Source organism: Balaenoptera acutorostrata, chromosome 7 (genome assembly GCF_949987535.1).
Source record: "Balaenoptera acutorostrata chromosome 7, mBalAcu1.1, whole genome shotgun sequence".
Classification (NCBI taxonomy): Eukaryota; Metazoa; Chordata; class Mammalia; order Artiodactyla; family Balaenopteridae; genus Balaenoptera; species Balaenoptera acutorostrata.
In genome coordinates, this window is record NC_080070.1 from 42,731,612 (window position 1) to 42,756,559 (window position 24,948).

A 24,948-nucleotide genomic window follows, 5' to 3' on the forward strand; every position below is an offset into this window, starting at 1 on the left:
CACCGCTGTTCCGTTCCCGGCCTCATCCCTTCCTCAGGGACCAGTGTGATGACCTGCACTTTCCTTTCCAGGCTCCCCGGTGCTCTAGTGCTGCAGCCTCTTCCTCTGCTTTGCACAAAGCCTGCAGAACGGCCTCCCAGCTCCTTAGCCATCTGCCGTTTAAGATCTGGCCTCGGGTTCCGTTTACTCTTCACCCCACCACACATCATAAGCTCTTGCCAAAGTGACCTATACTGAACCCTTCCCTCCTCCACACCTTGTCCTCAGTCCCCTGCCCAGAATGCCATCTCCCGCTCGCCCTCCACATCTCCAGTCCTGCCCATTCAAGTCCCAGCTCAGAGACACCTTCCCCAGGAAGACTCCTCAGATTTGCCGCCAGGTGAAAACATGCTCTCTTCCTCTGATTCACATAGCACTTTATGTCTCTCCTGTACAAGTTTTCCTGTGTTTATTCTTAATTATGAGCCTCTCCCTTAAAGAACTTTAAAAACAAGCCCTTTGGAGTCAGAGAGCTGAGTCGGAATCCCGACTTTGTCACTTACCAGCTGTGAGGCCCAGGTCGGTCACTGTAAAATGGGGGCGATGGCATCGGCCTCGAATCCTTGAAGAATGTCCTCAGGTTAGCTGTGGAGGTCACCTGGCCAGGTGTGTGACGTCCAGGAAGCAGGCAGTGCCCGTTCCCCCCTGGGCCCTTCCTTCCTGCCCTCAGGAACGCTTCCCACCTTCACTCCTCTGCGCCTGCCCACCGTCAGCGGCAATTAGGCTAAGCACGCACCCCTGTGCGTGGGGCGGGGCTCCTCCCGGGGCCTATCAACCGGGAAAGGGACCAGGTGCCGGGCAGTAGAGGGAGCTCGGATGATAGCCTTCGACGGGCAGGAGACCTCGTGGTGCCCACTGTGTCCTCACTCTGGACTTCCTGCAGGGTGTCCGGACTGACCCAAGAGTCTTCCTAAAGGGCAGGGGCTGCTGGCTTCTCCAGGTGGGGTGAGGCAGGGAGACTCCCACTTGCCCCCACAAGCTGAAGAGCAGCCTGCCCTGTGTGCCCAAGGCTAGGGAATGCCAGCAGGTGGGGAATCTCTGCTGGGGCCTTTTCTCTCTCTCCCCTGTCTCCCTCCTGCCCAGGCCACCTGGAACCACCTGTGCACCAGGACCGAGCTCTCTGGGAACGAGGCAGTGCCCTCTTTTCCTGCTGCTCTTCAGCCTATGGATGTCACTGTTCTCACCGAGACACTGCCCATGCTACCAAGCCCAGCCTGACCCCCTGGGCACCCAGATCTGAGAAGAAGACAGTGGGTCCCCTCCAGTCCCTACCCTGGGGTGAAGGGAGGAATGGAGACCCCAGGGTGCCCCAGACCACACCTCACCTCTGCCTTCAAAGCTCGTCCTTGCTGTGCCGGGCTGCGCCCAGGCCCCGGCCTGCAGTGACTGGGGGCCTGGCCACTCCGGCCCTCTGCCACCTGCTTTCCTTGGTCTGCGTGCTGCTGGGGCAACGGCCAGGTCACTTGGCTACTCAGCCTCCCAAGCAGTTTCCAGAGAGCAGGAGGCTGCAGCAAGTGCTCCCGGGCCTGTCCCTTTTGCATTAGCCCCCCGCACCCCCCAACCCTCCCCCACTGCCCACCTTTGTCAAGGTCACTTGTTTTCCACAGGCCTCCTTATCTGCTTGACACGTTCTAGGCCAACTGCACTCCTTATCACAGTAAAACCTGAGTCCTCACGCTCCCCACCAGCAACGAGAATCGTTTAATTACATAATTCATCATAATAGAGGCAGCTAGGCACATAGGCGAGTCCGTCTTCCACCACTGACTGTTGATGGGAGCTCAGCTTGCTAAGCCGGCACCATTAAGCGCCTCAGAACCGAAAGTGCCAGGTGAAACCTGCCTTGTGCGGTTTGACCCTGAAAGTCAGGGTCGTCCCCCCATCCCCACGGGTGGCGTCTTTTATGCCCAGCAAACTCTTCCCGGTGAGGGTCCTCACACCTCCGCTTTTAGGCCCGTGGCCTGCTTCTCAGCGGCGGCTGGGTCTCCCCGCACTCCCACTCTTGGGCAGGCCCTGGCGTCTGAACTCATGTCCATCTTTATGGTGTTGTTCACGCAAAGGGGCCTCTTCATGCTTGGCTGGGGGCTGTCACTGTATCTGGGCACAGAGAAGTGGTCTGGGAACTCCCCAAACGCTGCCATCTCCCAGAGAAGCTGGGCCACCACAGATGATGATGGTGATGAGGAAGCTTGCCACATACATCCAATGTTCCTTTTCATCTTTATGACAATATTACGAGGTAGGTAGAAATATCCCCATTTTTCAGATATGGAAACTGAGTCTCAGGAGAGGTCAAGTAACTTGCCCAAAGTCCCACCAATAATAAGTTCCAGATGGATTTAAACAGGAGGCTGGGCCTATAACACCCATTACAGCTGAGCTCTTAGTCCCTCCCAGAGCTTCCCTTCCTCTCCTCCCGCCAGTTCCCCCAAACTTGCTGGGCCTCCAGCTCACCCTGGAAGTGTTCCAGGGGCCTGCTCCTCAGGGGAAGACCAATGTCCGCGCCCCTCCATGCCCACCGCTGTTCCGTTCCCGGCCTCATCCCTTCCTCAGGGACCAGTGTGATGACCTGCACTTTCCTTTCCAGGCTCCCCGGTGCACTAGTGCTGCAGCCTCCTCCTCTGCTTTGCACAAAGCCTGCAGAACGGCCTCCCAGCTCCTTAGCCATCTGCCGTTTAAGATCTGGCCTCGGGTTCCGTTTACTCTTCGCCCCACCACACATCATAAGCCCTTGCCAAAGTGACCTATACTGAACCCTTCCCTCCTCCACACCTTGTCCTCAGTCCCCTGCCCAGACGCCATCTCCCGCTCGCCCTCCACATCTCCAGTCCTGCCCATTCAAGTCCCAGCTCAGAGACACCTTCCCCAGGAAGACTCCTCAGATTTGCCGCCAGGTGAAAACATGCTCTCTTCCTCTGATTCACATAGCACTTTATGTCTCTCCTGTACAAGTTTTCCTGTGTTTATTCTTAATTATGAGCCTCTCCCTTAAAGAACTTTAAAAACAAGCCCTTTGGAGTCAGAGAGCTGAGTCGGAATCCCGACTTTGTCACTTACCAGCTGTGAGGCCCAGGTCGGTCACTGTAAAATGGGGGCGATGGCATCGGCCTCGAATCCTTGAAGAATGTCCTCAGGTTAGCTGTGGAGGTCACCTGGCCAGGTGTGTGACGTCCAGGAAGCAGGCAGTGCCCGCTCCCCTCTGGGCCCTTCCTTCCTGCCCTCAGGAACGCTTCCCACCTTCACTCCTCTGCGCCTGCCCACCGTCAGCGGCAATTAGGCTAAGCACGCACCCCTGTGCGTGGGGCGGGGCTCCTCCCGGGGCCTATCAACCGGGAAAGGGACCAGGTGCCGGGCAGTAGAGGGAACTCGGATGATAGCTTTCGACGGGCAGGAGACCTGATGGTGCCCACTCTGTCCTCACTCTGGACTTCCTGCAGGGTGTCCGGACTGATCCAAGGGTCTTCCTAAAGGGCAGGGGCTGCTGGCCTCTCCAGGTGGGGAGAGGCAGGGAGACTCCCACTTGCCCCCACAAGCTGAAGAGGAGGAAGCTCGTTTACGATTCCCTGGCTTGTTTCTTTGCCTCCTTACGCCTTTGGTAAGGGCTGTTTACCTGCTCACCTGTATGGTGGGTGGGAGCACTCCCAGGTGAGTGCCTTGAGGCCAGGGGGCAGCAGCAAGGAGCCTGGGCGGAGAGCCTGGCTGGAAGGGACTGGCCCTCTCCCACGGAGCACTGTCTCCAGGCATCACCAGCCTGGGGCTCAGGGCTCTGTTTTATTAGGGGGCCCATGGTTTTCTTACAAGATGGAAGATGCCGGAATGAATCGCTTTGTCTGGCTTCTGCAAGAGGCTTCCCAGAGCCAGGAAAGAGAGAGGCGAGCTTCCCAATGGCCTAGCACTCAGATCCCTGCGGGCTACGCCTTCCAGGGAGACCCTGCTGCCTCCTTCCAGGCTCACCAAGAGGAGAATGGAGAATACTGGGGATCCCACACATCCAGGCCCTTGCAGCTGCAGGGGTGCCACGCTGCAGACACACACAGCCCAGGACCATGGCCGAGTGACCCTGGAAGGCAGGTGTCTCCCTCCCCCTCCCCCGCCCACCCCCAGGGCCCAGCCTGGTGGGTGCACCATGTGTGATGAATGAAAAGCAGCCCAAGGCTTTTTTAAAAAAATAAATTTACTTTATTTATTTTTGGCTGCATTGGGTCTTCATTGCTGCACACGGGCTTTCTCTAGTTGCAGCAAGCGGGGGCTACTCTTGGTTGTGGTGCGCGGGCTTCTCATTGTGGTGGCTTTTCTCTTGTTGCAGAGCACGGGCTCTAGGCATGCGGGCTCTAGAGCGCAGGCTCAGTAGCTGTGGCGCACGGGCTCAGTTGCTCCACGGCATGTGGGATCTTCCCAGACCAGGGCTCGAACCCGTGTCCCTTGCATTGGCAGGCGGATTCTTAACCACTGCGGCACCAGGGAAGTCCCCAGGGCTTTTAAATATCCCTTTCTTCTCTCTGGTACTTCTAATTTACTCTCCAAATACATATATTTTAATTTTCCCATTCTAGAATGAAATACTCTATCACTTTCAGTGACTCCTTCCTAGCAAAATGCTGCTTCAGGGAGTGGCATAAAAAGAAAGAATTATAGGACTTAATCTCCTTCACGTGTTTCCACTTCTGCTGTGAGGACTTCAGCACACCTGGTCTACAGCGAAATGTAGTATTTATTCTGTTAAAAAGTGTAAATCTTCGAACAATGTCTTTTTTTGGGGGGAAGGGGGCTTGGGCCTTTTATTATTTATGCATTTATTTCATTGTGATCATGGAACGTTTCAAACATAGACAAAAGTAGAAAGGAGAGTGACATGAACGCCTATGTTCCCATCACCCAGCTTCAACAACTATCCACAATTTGTAAATTTAAGTATTCTTTGGATTTTAAGCTCTACTCAATCCTCTCGTATTTACTGTGCAGGGGAAGAGGGAAGAGATAGACCGTCTGATTATTAATTAATCTTAACGTTTCTAGAAAACTTAAGCTTTTAATTCTGGAAGTTTTATGAAAATCTTGCCTCTGGGCTAAAGGCTCACAGGCCCAGGCAGGGAGGAGCCTAGGCGGCCAGGTGCTAGCAGAGGACCAGACAGCTGCTTCCACAGCCCAACGCTCTACTACAGAAAGGCTCCATCATTCCGCAGCCTGGCTGGCAACCGAGACTTTCAAAGGCTAAATGTGCCCAGCGATGATGCCACTTAAGATGCCACGTCTGAGCCCGGCTTTTACTCCTTCTGGAAGACAGAGTCAGTCTGCCATCTCCTGTCAACTCAAACAGAACAAATCACAGGTTCCGTCCCTGGGAGATGACTTACTGAGTGTCCTACCAAGTTTCTCCACCAGGGGGAACCGTGAGGGGCAGTCTTGAACCCTTACCGGGCCTTTGGGTCTTTTTCAGTGGAATGCGGGCCGGACCATCAGTGTCCACGTGACAGGCTCCACTGGGTGGGGATCCTTCTTTTTGAGAGCTCAGCTGGACCAGTGGACAGTCCAGGATGACACACTGTTGGGAAACCACAAAGCTCATGTTCCAGTTGAGGGGAACTCTGGGGATAAAATGTAAACGATAAATAATTTAAAATAATTACAAAAAAACGCTGCTGCTTATTGAGCTCTCACCATGTGTCCTGGGGAACGGCTCCCCCTGGAGTTGTGTCCTGTGGTCAGACAGTATGCTAAGAACTTTATAGATGTTATTTATTCTCTGCAACCCTGAGGGATTCTATCCTCGTTTAATAGGTTAGAAACCTGGGACAGCCAGACAAGCAGAACCTGCAGGGGCCGCACCTTGGACCCAGCAGAGCTGGGTCTCAGCAGCCAGGTCTGCTGGTTCCAAACCCCGGGCCTGTGGCCACCGAGCAATGACCTCACTCCTGGGGCCCTTGGGTGACAAGTGCCCCCACTCTGTGTCTGTGGTGTGAGTTTGCGTCCCGCCAAGGCTAAGCAGAAGTCCTGCGCAAACTCCATTATAGCAGGTGTGGCCGCTGCCATTTAGCTCCCCAGGCTCTGGCTCAAACCAAATGACCTTCACAAAGGTTGTTTAACTGGATTTCTTTCCCTCTCTCCTTACTTAAGAAGCCCTTCGCTTCCCACAGTTTTGCTGCAAAAATCTGGCTAAAAGGACTTGGGGCATCTGGCTGGGGAATGCAGGTGGAGCTTTTAACTTTAGATGAAGCACCAAAAAAGGTCAGCTCAGCTGGGGGGCACCCTTACCTACCCGCCACGACTCTTCATTCTAACTCGGCTGCTTTTGGCCGAGGCTCAGGCGGCACAGGTTCCGGGCCTCCGGGCGCCGCTCACCTTCCCACTGAAGAGACACCCCTGGGAGTGGGCCTGGCTGATGCCCAGGTACCTGCAGAGCCCCCAGAAAGGGGCTTCCTTCCCGTGCTCACGACCAGTGATGCTCCTTGGAGCCAGGTGGCCCCAAAGGTGGCCTCTGATGGACAACGGGCCCCTCTGCCCATCGGCCCTGGGCCCAACTAGCCGCTGGGCTCCCACTGGTGGTGACGGTGGGCCACACGTTCACTGTCAGCGTTAACACTCTCACACGTCAGTGTCGGCAGCACAGGGTTGACATGTGTGCATGGGCTTTGGCCTGAGTGTGGATCCCGTCTATTTACTTACTGCTTGTGTGACCTTCAGGAGGTGAAGTTCTCTAAGCCTCAGTTTCTTCGGCTGTGAAATGGGCATTACAATCCTGGTCTCACGGGGACCTAAGCGAGAACCCAACCTGGGAAAGGAAAAGGGTGCCTGGTGGCAGTTAACCCACGCTTCCCCGCCCCCCCCCGCCCCCAACACCCGTCACAAAGAAGGACCCTCCTTCCCTTGACACTCCGGGGCTTAGCTTCCTGCGGATCCAGAATCAACAGCTATTCCTCGGGATCAGCAGAGGGAGACTCTGGGTAGAGAATGACTAGGCTGGGGACCCGGAGTGGGTGGGGAAGGAGGAAAGGAGATCGTTCTGATGGAATGCTCGTCCAGCACAAGGGAACCCACAGTGTCTGCAGGCACAAATGGCCCTTCAAAGTAACAGACGGTCTGGCAAAGGGCTCAGAGGATGAAGCACGGGATGGGAGGGAGGAGACGATCTAAAGATTTTACAGCGGTCTCGGGTGGTCAATGAGGGTGTCACGGGTGCGTCTGCATGATCTCAAGGTGGGGATGTAAAAGGAGCTCCCGGGGTTCATCATGTTCAGGGCCCTGAAGGTCACAGCCCCCCCAGAGGCATCAGAAGGGGGCACAAAACACACACAGCAGGGGACCCACCCCCAGGCTCTCGCTGAGGCCAGGCAGGTTCATCTCCGTTTATTTTTTCAAAACAAAACTAAAAATCATCACTCAAAACATTTGAGGAGAGTGCTCAAGTTAAAAGCTTTATGGAATTTGCAGCCAGCACATCATGGACTGGTGGTCAGAAACGGGAGCTCCGGGCGTCGCCCGGGCAGGTCGCCCTCTCTGCCTTCAGCCTCCACTGCTGTTCCCTTCGAGCTGAGGTCCAGGCAGCGGGGTGGCCAGCCCAGGGCAGTGGCTGAGGTTGGCAGCATCCGCAGATCAGAGGCCTTCCAGTTCTCCACTGGGCTTCTGATTTGACCATCCAGCACCTTGAGGGCCCGCCGTGCTCCCTCCCCCATGAGAGTCCACAAGCATCTGCAAGGAAGGCAGGCGGGTCAAGGCCCGGGCGCTGGCGCTGTCAGGACGAGGACGAAAGGGCAGGCAGTTCGGGCTCTGCATCTTCACCAGGAAGGGCGAACTCGTCGCCTCCGGGGTCAGGGGGTGGAGAACTGACTCGCTGTCATCATCGCTCGTGCTTAGTGTTGGCTTCACTTCGCTCCAGGGTGACCCCGTTGCCGTTCCGAGGGCCTTCCTTCCTGCTCCAGTCCTTCTCCGTGTAAAGCTCGGCGAGCACGGGGCAGTGTTCAGAAGCCACTCCGCCCCAGGACCAGTTATCTGGAATCCAAGGGTTCGTGAGGCCTTCTCTCACTACAGCCCAGTGGCCTGGAGGCAGAGGGAAGACAGACCCAGAAATCAGGATGGGGGACACGGTGGAGGTCACAGGCTGGCGGCTGGAGGCCAATGCTGTATGTCTGCAAGCCTGACAAGACCCCTCAAGTCAGCCGGCTTGTCTGTGCAAACGAGCTGTTTCAGCCCATTGGATGTGCCGGACAAGAGGGGGTTTACCACGTAGGCCCTGAAACTACCCCGGGTCCAGGCCTCCTGCCCAGTCACACATCCGTCGGCCTACGCGTGGTGGCCCCCCCCTCACTATGCACCACTTCTAATCTGCCCAGCAAGGCTAAATGTTTGACACAGGGACACATGCCCTGCAAAGATGTCTAAAGCGAAGTGAAGGTCCTATTTCACAAAGCAAAGACACTGGGGCAGGGGGGCGGGGGCGTGGGGAGGTGGTTCTACAAAAAGAGCAAAGAAGAGAAAGTTACAGAAGTTTAGGAGAAAGTAAAGGTATCTTTAAAGTCAAGATTTAGAAATATGTGAAGCAGGAGGTATGTTTAAGAAACAATGAAATAGTCATGAAAGCAAGGACAGAGCAATCGGAAGCACTGGCACGGCCCTCAGTGAGAACCGTTGCGGATAATTAGGTGCACCCAGGCCTGGGCTCTGGTGTGAGCTGTGCCTGCCCAGGTGACAGCTCCATGATGGTGGCAACTCCTCCCTGCACCTCGGTTTCTACAACTTAAGAGCAGGGGGTAGATGAGACGATCTCTACCTTCCTCCCGGCCCCGCGCTCTTGGGGGCTCCAGCTCCCTTGGTGACAGCACTGTCCTCCCACCGGGCCCCACGGCAACCTGCCACTGGCCTTGGTCTGGCCAGCAGTGCGTTTCTGCGAATTGCACCTTGCCTAGTTTGATGGCCGTCACTCCCTCTGAGACCCACTTTCTTCGTCCTTTGGATTCTCCCATGACACAGTCCAACAGGAAATTCTAGTCCTGAGGATCTAAGTCTTGGCTGCACGTTGGGGTCTCCCAATGGGACCTCAGCGTTGGTACCTAAAAACTTTTTTAATGTCTCACTGAAGTATAACCTGCATCCATTGGTGCTTAGTAAAGCTTCCAGGTAGAACTGAGAACAACCGTTCTTGTCCTTCACCAAAAGACCTGCTGCTTTTATATTTCTGTTTATGACTGTTTCATGACCCAAAGTCTGTTCAGCAAGTGACTGGTTTGGTGGGGGAGTGCTTTTCAGGCCTGAGATTACCCACCACACCCTGGTCCTGGTGGAGTCCTGTCTAAAGAACTTTTCCGTCCTAGCGTGATGCCAGGTGACATGTCAGCTCACCTCCAGCTGCTGCTCCTCAGGGCACTGACAGCCTGTTGGTAAACCTCAGGCCGCAACACAGCGCCTGAATGTGACAGGGCTTGAGGAGTGTTTGCTGAAGGACTGTATCCTTAAAATTAGCCTAAGGTATCAGCTCATCTTGGAATTGGGGGATGTTGCCAGTCTGGAACCAGGTTTGCCCAAGACACACTTGCTCTGGCCCTGCTGCAGATCAGTGAACGTCTTTTATTATTTTTCACACCCCCTTCACGCTTAAAAGTGGCTCTGTTTGAACGATAATTACACAGCCACCTAAGCAATAGCCTGATAAATGCCCCCAGAGGAGGGAAGGTCACTCCTGACTCTTGCTGAAACCAAACAATCCAGAACTGTCAGCTCAGACAGGTGATCCTTACTTTGTCTCTGAACAGCACTTGTGCTTTACCTGTGAAAACCTTCTTTAAGCTTTTACTGATCCAGATGTTGTCCAGAGTCTTCGAGCCTTGAGGATTCTTGGTGCTGATGTTGGTAAAGGTGTGTGCGGGGACCAGGTGGTGGAATTTTTCTTTCCTCAAGATATCATAGTCACTGCTGTCTGGCCCCTGGCCGAAATCTCCTAAAACTATCACCTCTTTTTCGCCTGGAAGTGGAAGAAAGAAATTCAGGAATGTAAGAGGTGGTGGGAAGTCAACACAACACTGACCACAACTCATTTAAGTAGGATCATGACTCTCTGAATTGACTCTCCAGGGTTAGGACTGTGGCACGGTTCTTATTCTCCCAATTTTTCCAAATTCCTTGTGCAAAAAAAAAAACCCCAAAACTTTAGGAGTAGGTTAGTGACACATTTGGAAATGGGGGGCAATGTGATAAGAGAGATCACCTCTGTTCCGGATCATGGGTTCCAAGTCTCATAGCACAAAAAGCCCTGAGGGTCTTGCCCAGATATTTAACAAAAGCTCAACAAACATTTATTGAGCACAGAGGGAAGACCAGGTGAAGACACAGGGAGAGGGAGAGGATGGCCATCTACAAGCCAAGGTGAAGCCTCAGGAGAAACCAACCCTGCCAGCAGCTTGATCATGGACTTTCCAGCCTCCAGAACTGTGCAAAAATAAATGTCTGTTGTTTAAGCCACCCAGCCTGTGGTATTTTGTTAGGGCAGCCCTAGCACACTAACACAGGGCCAAAGTGGAAAGCTTTTCTCTTTAAGTATTTTCAACATTTCTCTCATAGTTTGATTTACTAGAGTAAGTGGGATAGTTATGAAGTATTTTCCAAAGTGAGGAGACACTCAGAAAGGACAGTGGGATTCCCTGGGATTCCTGTCACTTCCTGTCTCGAGATTTCCTTCCGGGAGCCACGTTATCACAGGGAGTGGCGTTTCTGTTGCACTTTGTAAGGAAAGCTTTAAGCAAAGCAATTAATAAACTAGGGCCAAATGCATCCGAGACACTCAGCAAAATCTTCCTGGACACGAATTATGTTGCAATGATAATGGCTAAAGAAATCTAAAGTGAAACAACACAAGCCACCAGCAGAGGGCACTCGCGCACCGCACATGACGCTCTCCTCCAGGGGGCGTGACGGATAGCAGAGGATGGGAGCAAGGCCTTCCTGCTGCCATTGTGTGACCAACAGAGAGGTAACTGTACCCCTCAAGCTAGATCGTAACAACCTTGGCACCCAAAGCAGGGCGAGCCCAACCAAGCTGTCTTGAGAAATCAGTGCCAACTTCCAACAGGAAAGCCAACTTGAGAATAATACAAGTAACAACTCATACGTGGCCAGTGTTAATGACCCTCCACTGAGCCCTCACCGTGTGCCGGGCCCTCTTGCAGGTAAGAAGCTGCGGCTCTGAGAGGTGGAAGGGCTTGCCCAAAGTCACCGAGCTAGCCCTCAAATCCAGGGCTCTTTACAAAGAGCTAGGATGGAAAAGCCCCACACGTCTGGAACAGAGCCTGCTGCCGGGCAGGCGAGCGATCAACACGCAGGAGAGGAATGGTGAACGAAGCACGAAGAAAACCTCAGAATTAAGGTGCACTGCATTTTTGAAAAGGAACGAAGAGAAAGATGCTACCTTTATTGAATATCAAGGAAAACTGAAGTTAGGAAAGACTGAGGCAGAAGGTTCCCCATATAATGAGAGAGGTTTTCATTGGGATGCAGACCTGAAAAATTCGGGCCAAAAAAAGACAATTCTGAAACCAGGAGAGATGCTGGTGTCCTGGGTCAATAAACCCAGCTCTGTGTAACTTCAGGAATGAAAATAACGGCTCTTTTTGAACTGGCAGGTCCAGTTTCTTACAACTCACCTTCTTTTGGTTAAAGCGGTTTGGTAATGACATCGAGACAGTCCTTGCCTCTAAGAATCCACAGATGTGCAGGCGCCTGATCTCTCCCAGGGAGCTGTGCGCCAGGGTGGGCTCTTGAGTCATTCTCTTAGTTTCCAGGAGTGAAGGGAGAATGCCTGGGGCTGACTTCCTCAGAGACCCTAGATTTACAAAATGCCAGCGACAATAGCAGGAGCCAGTCCTCAGTGGAAGAAGGTCTTACCCAGATGTCAAGTATGACTTTGCCCTGTTTCACTCTTGCTGAGTTCACAGAGCAGGCCCCGTGGGGTCTGAAAGAAGAAAATTCCATCGGAGGATGGGCACTCCACCCCCAGCCCCTGCTGACTTCAACCTGAGAGCACATTCCAGACAAGGGCAGAAAGGCCCAGAGTTTGCTAATCAAATCGGCTCTGCTTACTCTGATAGAAAGAAGCCTGTGGAATAAAGGCTTAGTCTCTGTTTTAGCTGAGCCACCTCTGCTCATCGATTTACCCTTGTTGCCCCTTGGGCAGGCTGCAGCACTTCCTGAATCCTCGGCTCTGCCATGTCACTAGTTAACAGCAAACTGGATGTTAGCTACAAGCAGGGGGACACGGGGACATGAGTCACTATCCTTACATGGACATGTCGAGGCCTAGCCAGGCTGTGGGTCAACAGTCCCCTGGCAACTTGGAACAATACCCTGCCCAGGTTTTCTGACAAAATCTTGATCCCTGCCCGGATATCAGAAAAAACAGTGAGGGCCTAAGGTTATCAGAGAAGTTAGGAACTGGCATCTTTCCTTTCTGCTTCCGTGTAAAGAAAAGGAAAAGCTTGAGATCAAGAACAATAGAAATGTCCACAGATTTAAAAGCTATCAAGTCATCCTTTTTAATAGGTTAGAAAGTAGCTGTAGGTGAACAATTTCCCACATAGCTGCTCCTTGGATGAAGTATCTCAACTTAAACATCTTTCTGACTTTTTTTTTAGCCCAAAGACTTATAATTTAAGGAGAACGCTGGTCACAGCACATCCTGGTTCGAGATGTAAGCTGCCTATCAGTGTTATCAGCATTATTTACAACAGCCAAAAGATGGAAAGAGCCCAAGTGTCCACTGACAGATGAATGGAATAGTCTTTGGCCCTAAAAAGAATTCTGACATATACTACAAGCCATGAAGACATAATGTCAGTGAAATAAACCAGCCATAAAAGGACAAATATTGTAAGATTCCACTGACATGAGATACCTAGAGCGGTCAGGTTCATAGAAAACAGAAGGTAGAAGGGTGGCTGTCAGGGTCTGGGAGGAAAGGGAGAATGGGGAGTTCGTGTTTAATGGGTACAGAGTTTCAGTTTGGGAAGATAAAAAAGTTCTACAGATGGATGGTGGTGATGGTTATAAAACAATGTCAAGGTACTTAATACCACTGACTCGTACACTTAAAAACGGTTAAGATGGTAAATTTCACGTTACATATGTTTTACCATGATAAAAATCTTTTCAAACTGTAAATGTGTAGTTTGACTGAGTTATTTTTGTAGCCAAATCTTCATAAATCACCTTTTGGGGGGTGCCAGTTCAACAAGGGAAAACAAGGCTTAGCGAGCGAGGAAATATTGGTCAAGATTCTAGAATATGGGAGAGAACTGCAGGCCTCCGGCTATGAACCTGCACCTGGAGAAACTCAGTGCTCTGAAAAGCCAAGCCAAATGGAGCACATCTCAGTCTTTACAGCCGTGTCAACTTTTCCTTCTGGTAAACCGCGCACAGAAAACCTTCTGTGTTACTGGGGGCAGGAGCCTGGAAAGCAGAGTGCCCCACCTTTCTTCTGAAGTTCTGTTCCTTTCAATGTTCTCTTAATCCCTCTGGCATTTTTGTGAGTCAACTCATGTCCGCTGAGCCCCTGCTATGTGCTGGGTCCTCCCTCAGACAGTTACCACGCGCCTGGGCGCCCTGTGAGGTTAGCACTGCCAGCCCCCATCAGGTGGGGCTTGAAGGGTGGTGACTTGCCGGATGTCCTACAGCTGTCCTACAGCTGAAAGAGCTAAGATTAAAATCCAGCTTTTCTGTCAGCTTCAGGGCTCCTTGAACAAGGTCGGCATCCCACCAGGGAGAAAAATTCAACTTCCGGCTCGTCAGGACTTTCCCATTCCCCTTGTCACCAACTGTCTTTCACAAGAACAGCAGGTGCAGATCTGCAGGAAGGACCACCACGGGGGCACACCCGGGGCAGCGGAGCCCACGATGGGTGTCACGGGGGAGGGTATCATCACTTAGTTTTTTCCCCCCTAATCCTTTCCATCAAAGAGAGTCTGAAGAACCACAAAGCCGACACCGTGGAACCCGCACGCTAGACCCACAGAGACAAAGCTGTCAGCATGCACGGGGCAGCCGGGCTCGCCAGGATGCAGGCGGTGTGGTGGTTTCCCATGCATTACTCAGTATGCATCGCCACCCACAGGACGGCCAGCCTAAGGGAGGGGAGAGATGCTCCGAAGAGGTGACCCCCGCCTGCCCTGCAGAAGTGGGGGCTGCTGGCCCAGCCGCAGAGAAAGACAGTTTCCTACCTTTCAGGGTTTCCTGCAAGGTCTGCACGAAGCTAGCCCAGCAGTGGCTGTCGCTGTGACTCTTGCTTGGGTTCTCACCCCCTGGGAGGGTCAGGGCTGCCAGGTGAAGGTTCACCAGGGTCAAGTCATGACTTCCCACCTGGGCAACAGGAAACAAAGCATCAGGGACAGGCGGAGATGTTCTTACTGCCTGTACCCGTTACCTCCGCCCCACGAATAGCTTCCTGCACAACACTGACAATGGGAAACGCACACAAGGCCAGCTCCCCCTGGAGAGAAGGCAAGGCAGCCACCGGAAGAGTTTTCTGGGGCCCCTGCAGGACCGAGACCTGTCTTGTCCTATCGGTGTACCCCTTACATTTCACCCCCTACTCCTCCTTAGGGCCTGGAAAATTGGGCACATCTAGATAGAAATGTCAAATTTTTGTAGCTTTTTTCCTTCTGAGCAGCTATGAGAGAGGAAGAGGTGGCTCTAGCAGCTGGTTAGCAGCTTTGTTAACAAAGACCTGGGGCTCTTACCCACGGGGCCAGCCCGCCACCCTCTGCTAGGACCCGCTGCCGGGCCCTACCTCCTTCCCCCCGCACCTCCCCCATGTGTTCTCTTCCCTCCAGAGACCACTGCGCCCTGAAGCTTACTTTCACCTGATTTCAGACATGTGAAGAACGAAAGCTGCCCGAACCCTGGCGGCACACGGGCTATGCCCATCCTGTGTCCCCAGGGCAGGTGAGGAAGGGCAAAGTCGGAGTCGGTCTCCCAAGCACCGCAGCACTGCTCAGCTGCTCTGGGTCTGGCAACCCCGCCCTTCTGTTTGTCATGGCAACAAACACCAAACCCTACCAGGAAGGTTGAGGTGCAGAGGGAGCCCCCGGGAAGTGGAGGCTACCAGTTTTGTTTTACAGATGTGACCCCAGTTTGCCATCGCCGGTGCCCAGCCGGGAGAGCTCCCTCTGCAGCTGTGGCTCTGACCTCGGGGGAAGCACCGTAAGGCCGTGGGCGGGGAAAACCTGCCTGGAGAGCGAAGCCACATCTCTGTCCCTACAACTTGCCTGGCCTAGGATGAGACACAAAGTAGAGGAGGCTACGTGCCTGTCTAGGGGATCGCTTCATTTAGAGGATCTGGGCAATTCGTGATCTGAAAGCATTTCTCATTGGCTGTTAAAAACAGCCCGCCCCCTAGAGACACTGGCTGGTTCTTCCTGTTGCCTTGCTTGGCCAAAGCCAGTACCGTCACCTTACATAGAAAAGGGACCTAGGGGAGAGGTGATACCTAGCTGATTCATGCGTCAGTACCACAAGCACAGCACGCAGACACCCCCGGGCGTGTGTGTGCACACGGAACGCCAGCATCTCTGCAACCACGGGTGCGAGGCGGGATGAGTTTGGGCTAGACCTCCACCAGAGCCACCACAGCCCCCAGCATATGGGCTGCCCCAGCCCCATGCCACCAGGGAGAGACTGTGCTGAGGTCTGGGGCAACTCTCAGGCCCCAGAACTGCTCTGGAGCATACAGAAAGCGGGTGTCCCAAACACCCTGCAGGTGGCTTGCTGGGGACCACTCTTGCCCGACCCTGTCACTTCACGGGGTTAAGGCCAACTGCTGACTTGGTGATCTGTTTTGGCTGCTGCCTTCTCCTCCTTCCTGCTGCCCAGCTTCTGACTGTTTGCTGTGCCTTAACACCTCCCAGAGGCATCCAGGGCAATCGAAGAGGCAGCTCAGATCAGTCTGCTTGCTGCTCCCGGCTCTGGTGAGACAGGGCTCATCTGGAGGTGTCAGTTACAGGGCTGCCCTCACCCCACCGCCCAGAAGCTCCTTCTGAGCCCCTTCCAAACCCAAATGACTTCTCGAGGGTCCCCCGTCTCCCTGGTAAGGGAAGGGGGTCCTCAGAGCAGTTCTGCTGCCTTCTAATCCAGCACTTCCCAAAGGCCCAGCATCCTTAACCAGTGCAGGGAGAATGGAAGAAGCACCGGAGGTGCTTTTGAAAACTGGACATTCTGTGTGTCTGGGGCAGGGTCCAGGAAACCCTGATTTTAAGAAAATCTCTCCAGGTGATTCTGCTGTTTATCAGGTTTGAAAGGCAGCCACCTGATCTCCTTCCTGCCCAGATGTCAAAGTTACCAAAGCTACAGTCCCCCCAAATCCCTTTCATTCCTGCTCTGGACAAGTTCCCAGCCAAGGGAACCCCAAGAGTGCCTGCTGACCCAGCCCTGAGAGAGAAGAAAACCAAAGCAAAAAGACGAGCTGCTCTGGCTCACAGTTCAAAAGGGGACTTTTTTTCCTTTTTAGAAGGAGTGGCGCTTCACGGCAACATGAGCAAGCGGTACCTTGAACCTCATGAGGTACGGGCTGGGGCCTGCGGGCTTCCCGTGCCCATTGCCAGGTGAGCTGTCCTGCCAGGTGGCATCTCTCAGTTCCACCCCGGCCGCGGTGTCCCACAGGAACCCTGCAAACCCAGCGCCCTGCGGGAGAAGACAAGGCGTTAGTGTGCAGAGGGGTCGGTCTGGCGGCGGGGCTCAGCCCCGAGCTGGGGAGGCAGCAGGCGAGGCCAGGAGGAAATGAGGGGGAAGCAACAGGCTCTACACTGGGTCCTGGGGTTACTGCCCAAGGCCTGTTTCTGAGACAAAAGCACATCCAAAAGCCACGGCATCTTCCTCCCTGTCCCCCACCAACTTTCCCAGACTGGCAGTCTCAGGGAGTTTCACATACAGCTGGGGTGCCTGGGCTTTTCTTTTGGGGGGATTGGGGGCGGCCCAGACTAGGCATGGAGTTATCTTTTTAATCATCGCCTCCCATGAGGTAGCCACTCACACGCCCATCTGTCAGATGAAGACTCAGCTGCTCAGGGAGGTTAAGTAACTCCCCTGAAACCCCACAGCTGGTGAATGGCAATGCTGAGGGTCAAATATAAGACTCCAAGGGGTGGTTTTGCTTACTGATTAGTTGCTGCTTATAACAGCTGGGGCCTGGCACCTAGCAGAAGCTCAATAAATATTTGCTGGATGAAGAGAGCTCAGGGCTAACAGTCCCAGTGGTTTAGAACTGGTCAAAGGCCCTCCTCAGGCTTACGGGGCTGCACACAGGGGTCTGAAGCCCCGGTGCAGGGCACTGAGAAGGCCGGTGAGCGGGGCAGATGGATGGGGGTGGTGTCGGCAGGGTCGAGGGCCTGGGGCTAAATGAACCCCTGCCACCTCTGGCCATCAGAGGGGCCGCTCTGAACCTGCCTGCTTCATGCTGCTGTCACCGGGTGCCTTGTGGAAAGAGAAAAGATACCCCTGCCCCGATCCCAGCTGCTGGAGGCTCTGCTGCCCGGGTGGGATCAGCAGTGTGATCCGAGGGGCCGGCGATGCTCCTGTGAAAGGAGAAGTGACTCTGCACGTCCTGAGTGGCCTCTGCTGAGTCCCCAGGTTCAGCTCAGGTCCCAGCCACACGCGTGCTGAAGAGGGGGGAAGGAAGGAACAGTGTCCTGCGTGCCGTGCATGTTTCTATTTTTAAATGATTGACTTGCCCACCCACTGGAACCAGTGCTAGTTTAAGAATGAGAAGACCTGGGTCTCGTCCCCTCGAATCACTTAGCCCTGGGACCTCGGGGGAAGCCACTCTGTTTTTTCTAAACTTGTTCCCTCAGGTGTAAAGTGAGGGAAATGTATCTGCCCTGTCGGCTTCAGGGGGCTGTCCCCCCATTTACTGTTTCCCAAGCAGCGGTGCCAGAGTCACCTCCCTAAAGCACTGCTCAGGTCCCCTTCTGCTTAAAATCCTTCAGTGGCTCCGCTGCCCACTGCCCTCTGGGCCCTCCGGGTGGGCACCTCCTTGCTCAGTGCTGCCTTTCATGCCTGTTCACCTATGTTCCCAGCCACACTGGGCCTTTCTGACCTCACAAGGCTGTGCATGCTGATCTTTACACTGCAGGTTCCTTATACCCTCGGCAACAACCAGCTAGACTGTACCAGCGGCAGCCTGCGACGGGTACCAGCTCCCAGTACACCTGCCTGCCGCCTCATGTGTACCCTGCCAGGCGCTGGCTTATGTCTGTTAATCAAGCATTCAGTGCACATTATCTTTTAAAATCCTAGAGCCACCCTGTGAGCTGAGGGAGGGGCTGCTGCTCCCATTTTACAGATGAAGGAATTGAGGCTGAGAGATCTGAGTGGCAGCCACACGCTGTTCTCCAATGGCCTTGACACCTGACCTGGAGTAGGGTTACCTGGCCTGTCCCTCCAACAGCCTCCATCAGGCTCAGCCAAGCCCCTGGGCAGGGCTGGGTCACTGGCTCTATCTTTCTCACCGTGAATATCTGGCATATAACATAGTGCCTGGCACATAGTAAACTTTTTAACGATTTGCTGAACAGATGAAAAAAGAGTGTTAAATGGACAGTAAGAGCCCTGTGAACCTACACATTTGTATAAAGTGCTATTAAAAAAAAAGCAAGGTGGTATTAGTACTATTTCTACGTGGACTGAGAAGGGACGGCTATGGGCTGGAGTGGTAAATACCGGATACCTTCCAATTTGGCTGTATTTCCAGCCTCCTTGTGAATGTACGCTGGCTGTTACCTGCAGTAACCACTTATACCCCAAAACCCAGAGAAGTAAGATTTACATCACACTTTAAAGTAGTAGCTAAAAAGAGAGCTTACTGTCAAGAAGTGACTGGATAGTTTTAATCCAGTAAACATTTATAATTTAAAAGCCCCAAATCTCAAATATCACTCAGATGAGTACAATTTATGTGTGTTTGTGAGCATATTAGGTATCCTAGAGATAAAAAATATAACATCTGCATTTATGGGAAAATTATGTAATGATATAATCCACTCATAATTAACTATCAGGAGTCTTTTTTTAAAAATCTAAAACTCCACTGATACTGAATATTTCAAGTGAGTAAAAACTGGTCTTGAATATCATAGGTAGGAGTGAAAATGTATACATACAGAGATTTACCCAAACCCATATGGGCAATACTAATGAAAGAAAATTCAAAATTAAAATCTGCTGAAGTTTTCCATATGCACAATTCCTACCACTGAAAGCAAACACTTCACGTATGAATTAAGTGAATCTGAAGTTTTCAGTCAATGAACAATGGGCTCTCCACAAACTTGGCAGAAGCTAGAACTGTGGAGAAGGGATTAGGAGCACAAAGGACAGAAATGCCCCATTTGCTGCCTTGGCTCCAGACAGGATTTCTCCTTTCCTCCCAACACCCAAACTCCCATTTCCGAATGGGCGGCAGTCCATTCCTGATCCAAACAGGAAACGAGAACCAGGGCATTTTGAAACAAATGGCCAAGAGCTAAAAAATGGGCAGAAATACAAAATTACATCAACGATGTTGGCAAAGGAAAATGATTTTAAATGTCTGTGATCAGGGGAAAAGAAAATGGAAAGAAAACCCCAGTTCTGCAGATGAGGGTACCTTCTGGAGCTGAGTCGAGGGCTTCTCCGAAACAACGGCCTTCCAGCATCCTCGGGGCCCCTTCCACTTGCGGATGTTGGGCAGGATTGGCTGGTTTAACTCCGTACAGAACTGTAAAGACAGAGCACAAGTCAGTATGTGTTCCCGCCTAAAGCCGTTCCCACTGCAGGCAGCCCGAGGAGCCCGAAAATGTGTGATCCTGACTCATCAGCCTGATTCAGACACTTATCAGACTTCATCCCTGTGTTCTCAAAGACCAGGGTTTGCAAAGACCTGGATGGCAAAACAAGTGCCACAAATTAAAAAGCAAACTGTCTACCTGTGAAATACATAATTATCACTGGGGGACTCTTACCTCACGGCAATCGATTCTCTTTGTAGCATTTTACCACAAATAGTTCAAAACAAGTTGTCAGAATCCTTTTAATCCCTGCAAAACCAATGGTTAAGCTCGCAGGAGGGTCTAGATAGGTATCAAATGAAGAGGAAAAAAGATGAATACATGGTGTCTTGTCTTCCCACCGCTTATATTAGAGGCGCAAACACTGACCCCCAGAATGTAGTCAATAGTGAAATAACTTTGTATGGTGACAAATGGTAACTAGACCTAATGCAGTGGTCATTTCATAAGGTATAAAAATGTCAAATCACTATGTTGTATATCTGAGACTAATACAATATTGTAAGTCAATTATACTTCAATTAAAAAAACACCAACTGACCCCCGCCCTCACTGTGCACCACTATATTGTTCACCTTGGTTTTCCTCTGAGAAGAAAGCCCTCCTGTCGTGGATGGTTACTACGCCCCATGTGTGTTTGTAGGGTGAGCTTCTTTTTGTTTATGTGTGTTCCACCAATACAGTACCGTAAGGCGACTTTATCATCAAGGCAAAATAAAACTGCACAGACAAAGTAAAATGAGGAGTTGAAAAACTACGGGCTTCAGAGTATGTGGACCAGTTCCTCTAACTCATGACTCAAACACAACCCCATCTCTTAGGGTTGGTTCTTTTGAGGCGACCCCAGAATTTGTCAGATTTGGGCTCATCTCATTTGAGATCCTCTGACAGCTGGTACTGCCCCTTCCCGGTGACACCCTCCTGTCCCTTTGCTTCATAACCTTGGACCACCCCACTCATCTCTTTCTCTGCCCAGCCCTACAAGCCAATCTCTTGGCTCCCTTGTGGAGGCCTCACTGCTATCTCTTTAATCAGCTGCCCTGGACTAATCTCACTCAGCCCCACAGCTTCAGCTTATACCTCGATCCCAAAGGCCCCCACATCTGTACCTGCAGCTCAGATTCCTCGCTTGAGTTTTGAATTGTATTTCAACTTCCTTTTTAACATTCCCATCTGAAGGTTTCCAGAGAAGCACACACCCAGCAGGTCCCAAAGGAACATGCCGTTCCCCTCCCCCACCCCCCCCCCCCCCCGCCCCCGATGCCCATCTCAGTTCCTGGCATTTGCATCCTTCCAGCTGCTCGGCCTCTTCCCTCTCCTCCCACATGCCAGCGCTCACCAGGCCCCATCTTACATCACGTGTGTCTGCAGTGCCCTCTTTCTGTTCTCCAGCACCACTGTTGTGGCCCGTTTCAGAACCCATCTTCTCTCACCTGGGTCACTGGCGTAGCTTGTAGAGGTCTCCCTGCCTCTCTGTCATTCGATCACCTACCATCCGTCCACTGGGTAACCTGTGATGGCTATGCTGACGCACCACCCCTGTGGTTCTCAAAGTGTTGTCTGGGGCCCAGGAACAACAGCATTACCTGGGAACTTGTTACAAATTCTCTGGCCCCATCCTAGACCTACTGTATCGGAAACTGTAGGGTGAGGCCCGGCGACCTGTGTTTTAACAAGCCCTCCAGGTGATTCTGATACCTGCTAAGGTCTGAGAACCACTGCAGGTCCCACATCCTCCCTAAGCATCCGCCCCGATTTAGGTGGTGCTGTGGGCAGACAGCCGTCAGCTGGCAGCCCCCTCTGGAATGCCTCAGCTGCAGACAGCTGCACTCGTGCCCTTCCTGGGAGGCTCACATCCAATGGCTGAGAGATGCCAGGGTTAGTCTAAGGGTCTGTTCTTTGCTCTCCCATTGCTCATGCTGTAAGAGGGAAGACGAGGCATAAGCAAGTACTCAGCCAGTCATTGCCATAGTGACAAGCGCTATGGAGAAAACGAGACCAGGCAAGGATAGAGCCTGCTGGGAGGGCTTCTCTAGATGGTTACTGTTCTAGGAGTCATGCTGCTTTTACAGTTACGTGTTTACGTGTCTACCTCTCCCCAGCGGTGGACACCATAAGGGCAGGGACTGTCCCCAAGTCACCTTCGTAAAGCCCACCTGGCACAGAGCATGGTGCCCAGTGATGCTCTGCTGGTGAACCAGGAAACTCCAAGGAAGACCACAGTCCTCAAATCCGTGTATGATAAACAAAAGGAGGAATTTCTTCTTGAAGCTAATTATTTAAATAATGGCCTCAATTTTAACCTGACTTTGAGTTTGCCTGGGAAGTGTTCTCTCTGGGATTTGGTCATCAGTGACTTTTATCCATTCCCCTTTCAACGCTGCCACGGACAGTGTTACTCCCGATGGGGGGCTTTTGCCTCGGATGAATCCCCATGGCCAGATGGTCCTGGCTGGTAGCCATCCTCGGGTAGGAAATGAAGCACTTTGGAAAACGCTGGTAGAATTTATCGACTCTAACTTTAGGGATCCAGCAGGAAATGTACTTCCAGAGGGTCCAATTTCCTGCCAGGGAATCATTTACGTGCTGAGTGCTCATTAGAGCTGAATCCAAGAATCATTAGAAAGGAGAGCAGCTCTCCACTGCCCATCTGGTGCCTCACTGCTCTCCACGCAGGGGGTCCCGAGCCTGGCTGCTCGCCTGAATCTCTGAGGACGCACCCTGGGAAGCTCTAGTTTTAAAAAGCCCCCGAGGTGATGAGCCAACCAGCTACATTAGAGGGCCCGGGCTTCTGGGGTCACGCTGTGCTGGGAAGAGTGATCTGCAGGCAGCCAGAAAGCTCATCTCTCCTGACCCTCACAGGACCTTCAGACACCTGAAGACGGGTGAATCTCCCATTCACGCCCCAAACGCCAGCCCAGCTTCCACATTCCCACTGCTGGCAATGCCACTTTGATGGGAGGGGTCAGAACTCTGAGGCGGCGGCACAGGCTGACACTATTTTCCATGCACACCGCTCTCAGAGGTGTACCAGTTAGTCCAAGTGTGATCATCAGTATCACCTGGGAACCTAAACCGCTACCGAATTAGAGTCTCTGGGCGGGGCCTGGCGATCTGCATTTTAACAGCCCCTCCAGGTGACTCTGACTCCAGTTTAAAGTTGGTGTTATTAAATGAAGGAAAGACATTCTCCTCTTTCTTTGTTTTATATTTAAAAGCCTTTCTGTCACAGGTAAACTCCGGGAGACAAGGAACCATGATCCCTGAACCCTAAGGGCCGCCTGTACTTTGTACATCTGAAGCCTTGCCCTTGATGACCTCTCTTGGCCCACAGAGTAGATGATTCCTCCCTCTGCCCTCTTCTTCAGTATTTCTTATGTTATTAGGGATGATTAATAATATAAGGGACCAGGGAGAACGGTGCTTATGGCTGAAAGCATTCTATGCCCCAATTTTCATGATCAGCATTAGGTAAGGGGTAGGTATTTTCTTCTATTTCTAGGACTGAAAAAAGAATTGCCAGCTCGTTAACTTAGCTGGCTGACTGCACTAAGAGTTTGCAGCAAGCCTAAGGAGGGGGGCACCTTTAAATTCTTGCTACTCAGAGAGTGGTTCAGTGGCATCAACGTCACCTGGGAGTCTGTTAGAAACGCAAGCTCTCAGGCCCATCTCACATCTGGAGCATTGGAATCTGCACTTTCACAGGATCCCACAGTGATGCATGAGCTCGGCAAGCTTTGAGAATCCTGTTCCAGAGCCCCTCCTCTTTTGTACACACCACCCCTATTATCCCCCCCGGCCGGCCACATCCTACCAGTTATTCGGGAGTGAGGTGCAGCCCAGAAAGATTACGCCCAAACGTAAGTGAGTTTACATTCAAGATTGCACAGCTGACAGAGGTTGGGGTGGGGGGGTGTGAACTGAGGTCTGTCTCCTGACCTGCCACCTCCTGGCCAGAACAGGTGAACAGGAGGGGCCGGGCAGGCTGCAAGGGGTGTGGCCAACCGGCCTTTACCAATCCTTAGATCCTATCTCCCAAAAATTTCAAAGGAAAACAAAAGTATCCTCTGAGAGCCCTCAACCTGAACTCTGCCTTAAGTCGATTTTTGGTTTTGTTTTTGTTAAGAACGGCTGGTTCTCAACTTTTCTGCTTCGCCCACATACCAGAAGGGAGAAATAATACTCGTAAGTAAAAGTGGCTCACCAGGGCAGAAAGGGTGGAAATGGAGGGGGAAGGTGAGTGTGATTGGAAAAAAGCCTCCCAGGTAACTGTGATCTATGCAGCCCCAACAGGAGTCCTTCTACCTGCCACCCGTGTTTCTAAAGTCCCATTGTCTGCCTCCGTCAGAATTACTCCGGCTCTTATTTTAAACCGTAGATTTGCCCACCTTACTGAATCAGTATGTCTGAGGTTAGAGCCAAGGTATGCACTTCTGACAAGTTCCCCAAGCAATTTTAAACCAAAGTTTTAGAAGCTCAGACAAGGCTAGACAATTGCTGCTTTAGAACTCGGCCTTCACATTTTTAATACCTGTGGTCAGGAAAGACAGCTTTTATTGTTCAAAACAAATAAATACCATTTCAGCTCTCCCACCCTGCCCAGTGGAAGCATCTGACCGAGGCCCTTTGCAGATCACCCTGTAGGATAACACATAGAGGAAGCCTGGCCACCGTACGGCAAAAAGCGTGCAACAGATATTTACTGAATGAATAAATCAAAGGCACGTCTCTGGGGGAATCCCACCTTATGGCTTCTCTCTCCCAGGATAAGTTACAAGAACCCCCATGGGCTGGACTTGTTTCTCGAGCTTCAGATCAAGTAGGGGTGATGCCAACATCCTTTAGCACCTGTCCCACAACCTGCTGGTCAGATGGCAGAACTTGATCGTCAAGGCCAAATCCACCCCACCCTTCACCTTGGCAATAAGGCGCCTCAAGACAGACATTTAAACTCCAATCTCCAAGTTGTCCAAGGCACTGGCATTCAGGAACATCAGGTCCTAAAAGCCAAGGTTCCTTTGGCTACACTTAGGATGTGATGCACGTCGGGTCTGCCTGGATCACTGGACTCTGCTCATCTCTGCAGTGACAAAAGGTTCCAAGGTTTGACACAACT

General features: G+C 52.2%; 1 protein-coding gene across 1 annotated transcript in view; it reads right to left on the reverse strand.

The window, feature by feature from the left end:
• Positions 1-7,368: 7,368 nt before the first annotated feature.
• Positions 7,369-24,948, reverse strand: part of EEPD1 (endonuclease/exonuclease/phosphatase family domain containing 1) — a 115,582-nt gene continuing 98,002 nt past the window's right edge. The window contains exons 4-8 of the mRNA XM_007182333.3: positions 19,652-19,762; positions 16,558-16,692; positions 14,235-14,373; positions 9,797-9,991; positions 7,369-8,073 (exon numbers count right to left, since the gene is read on the reverse strand). Coding sequence (XP_007182395.2) covers positions 7,874-8,073; positions 9,797-9,991; positions 14,235-14,373; positions 16,558-16,692; positions 19,652-19,762 — 780 coding nt within the window. The 3' untranslated portion in view covers positions 7,369-7,873. The remainder of the gene's footprint in view (positions 8,074-9,796; positions 9,992-14,234; positions 14,374-16,557; positions 16,693-19,651; positions 19,763-24,948) is intronic.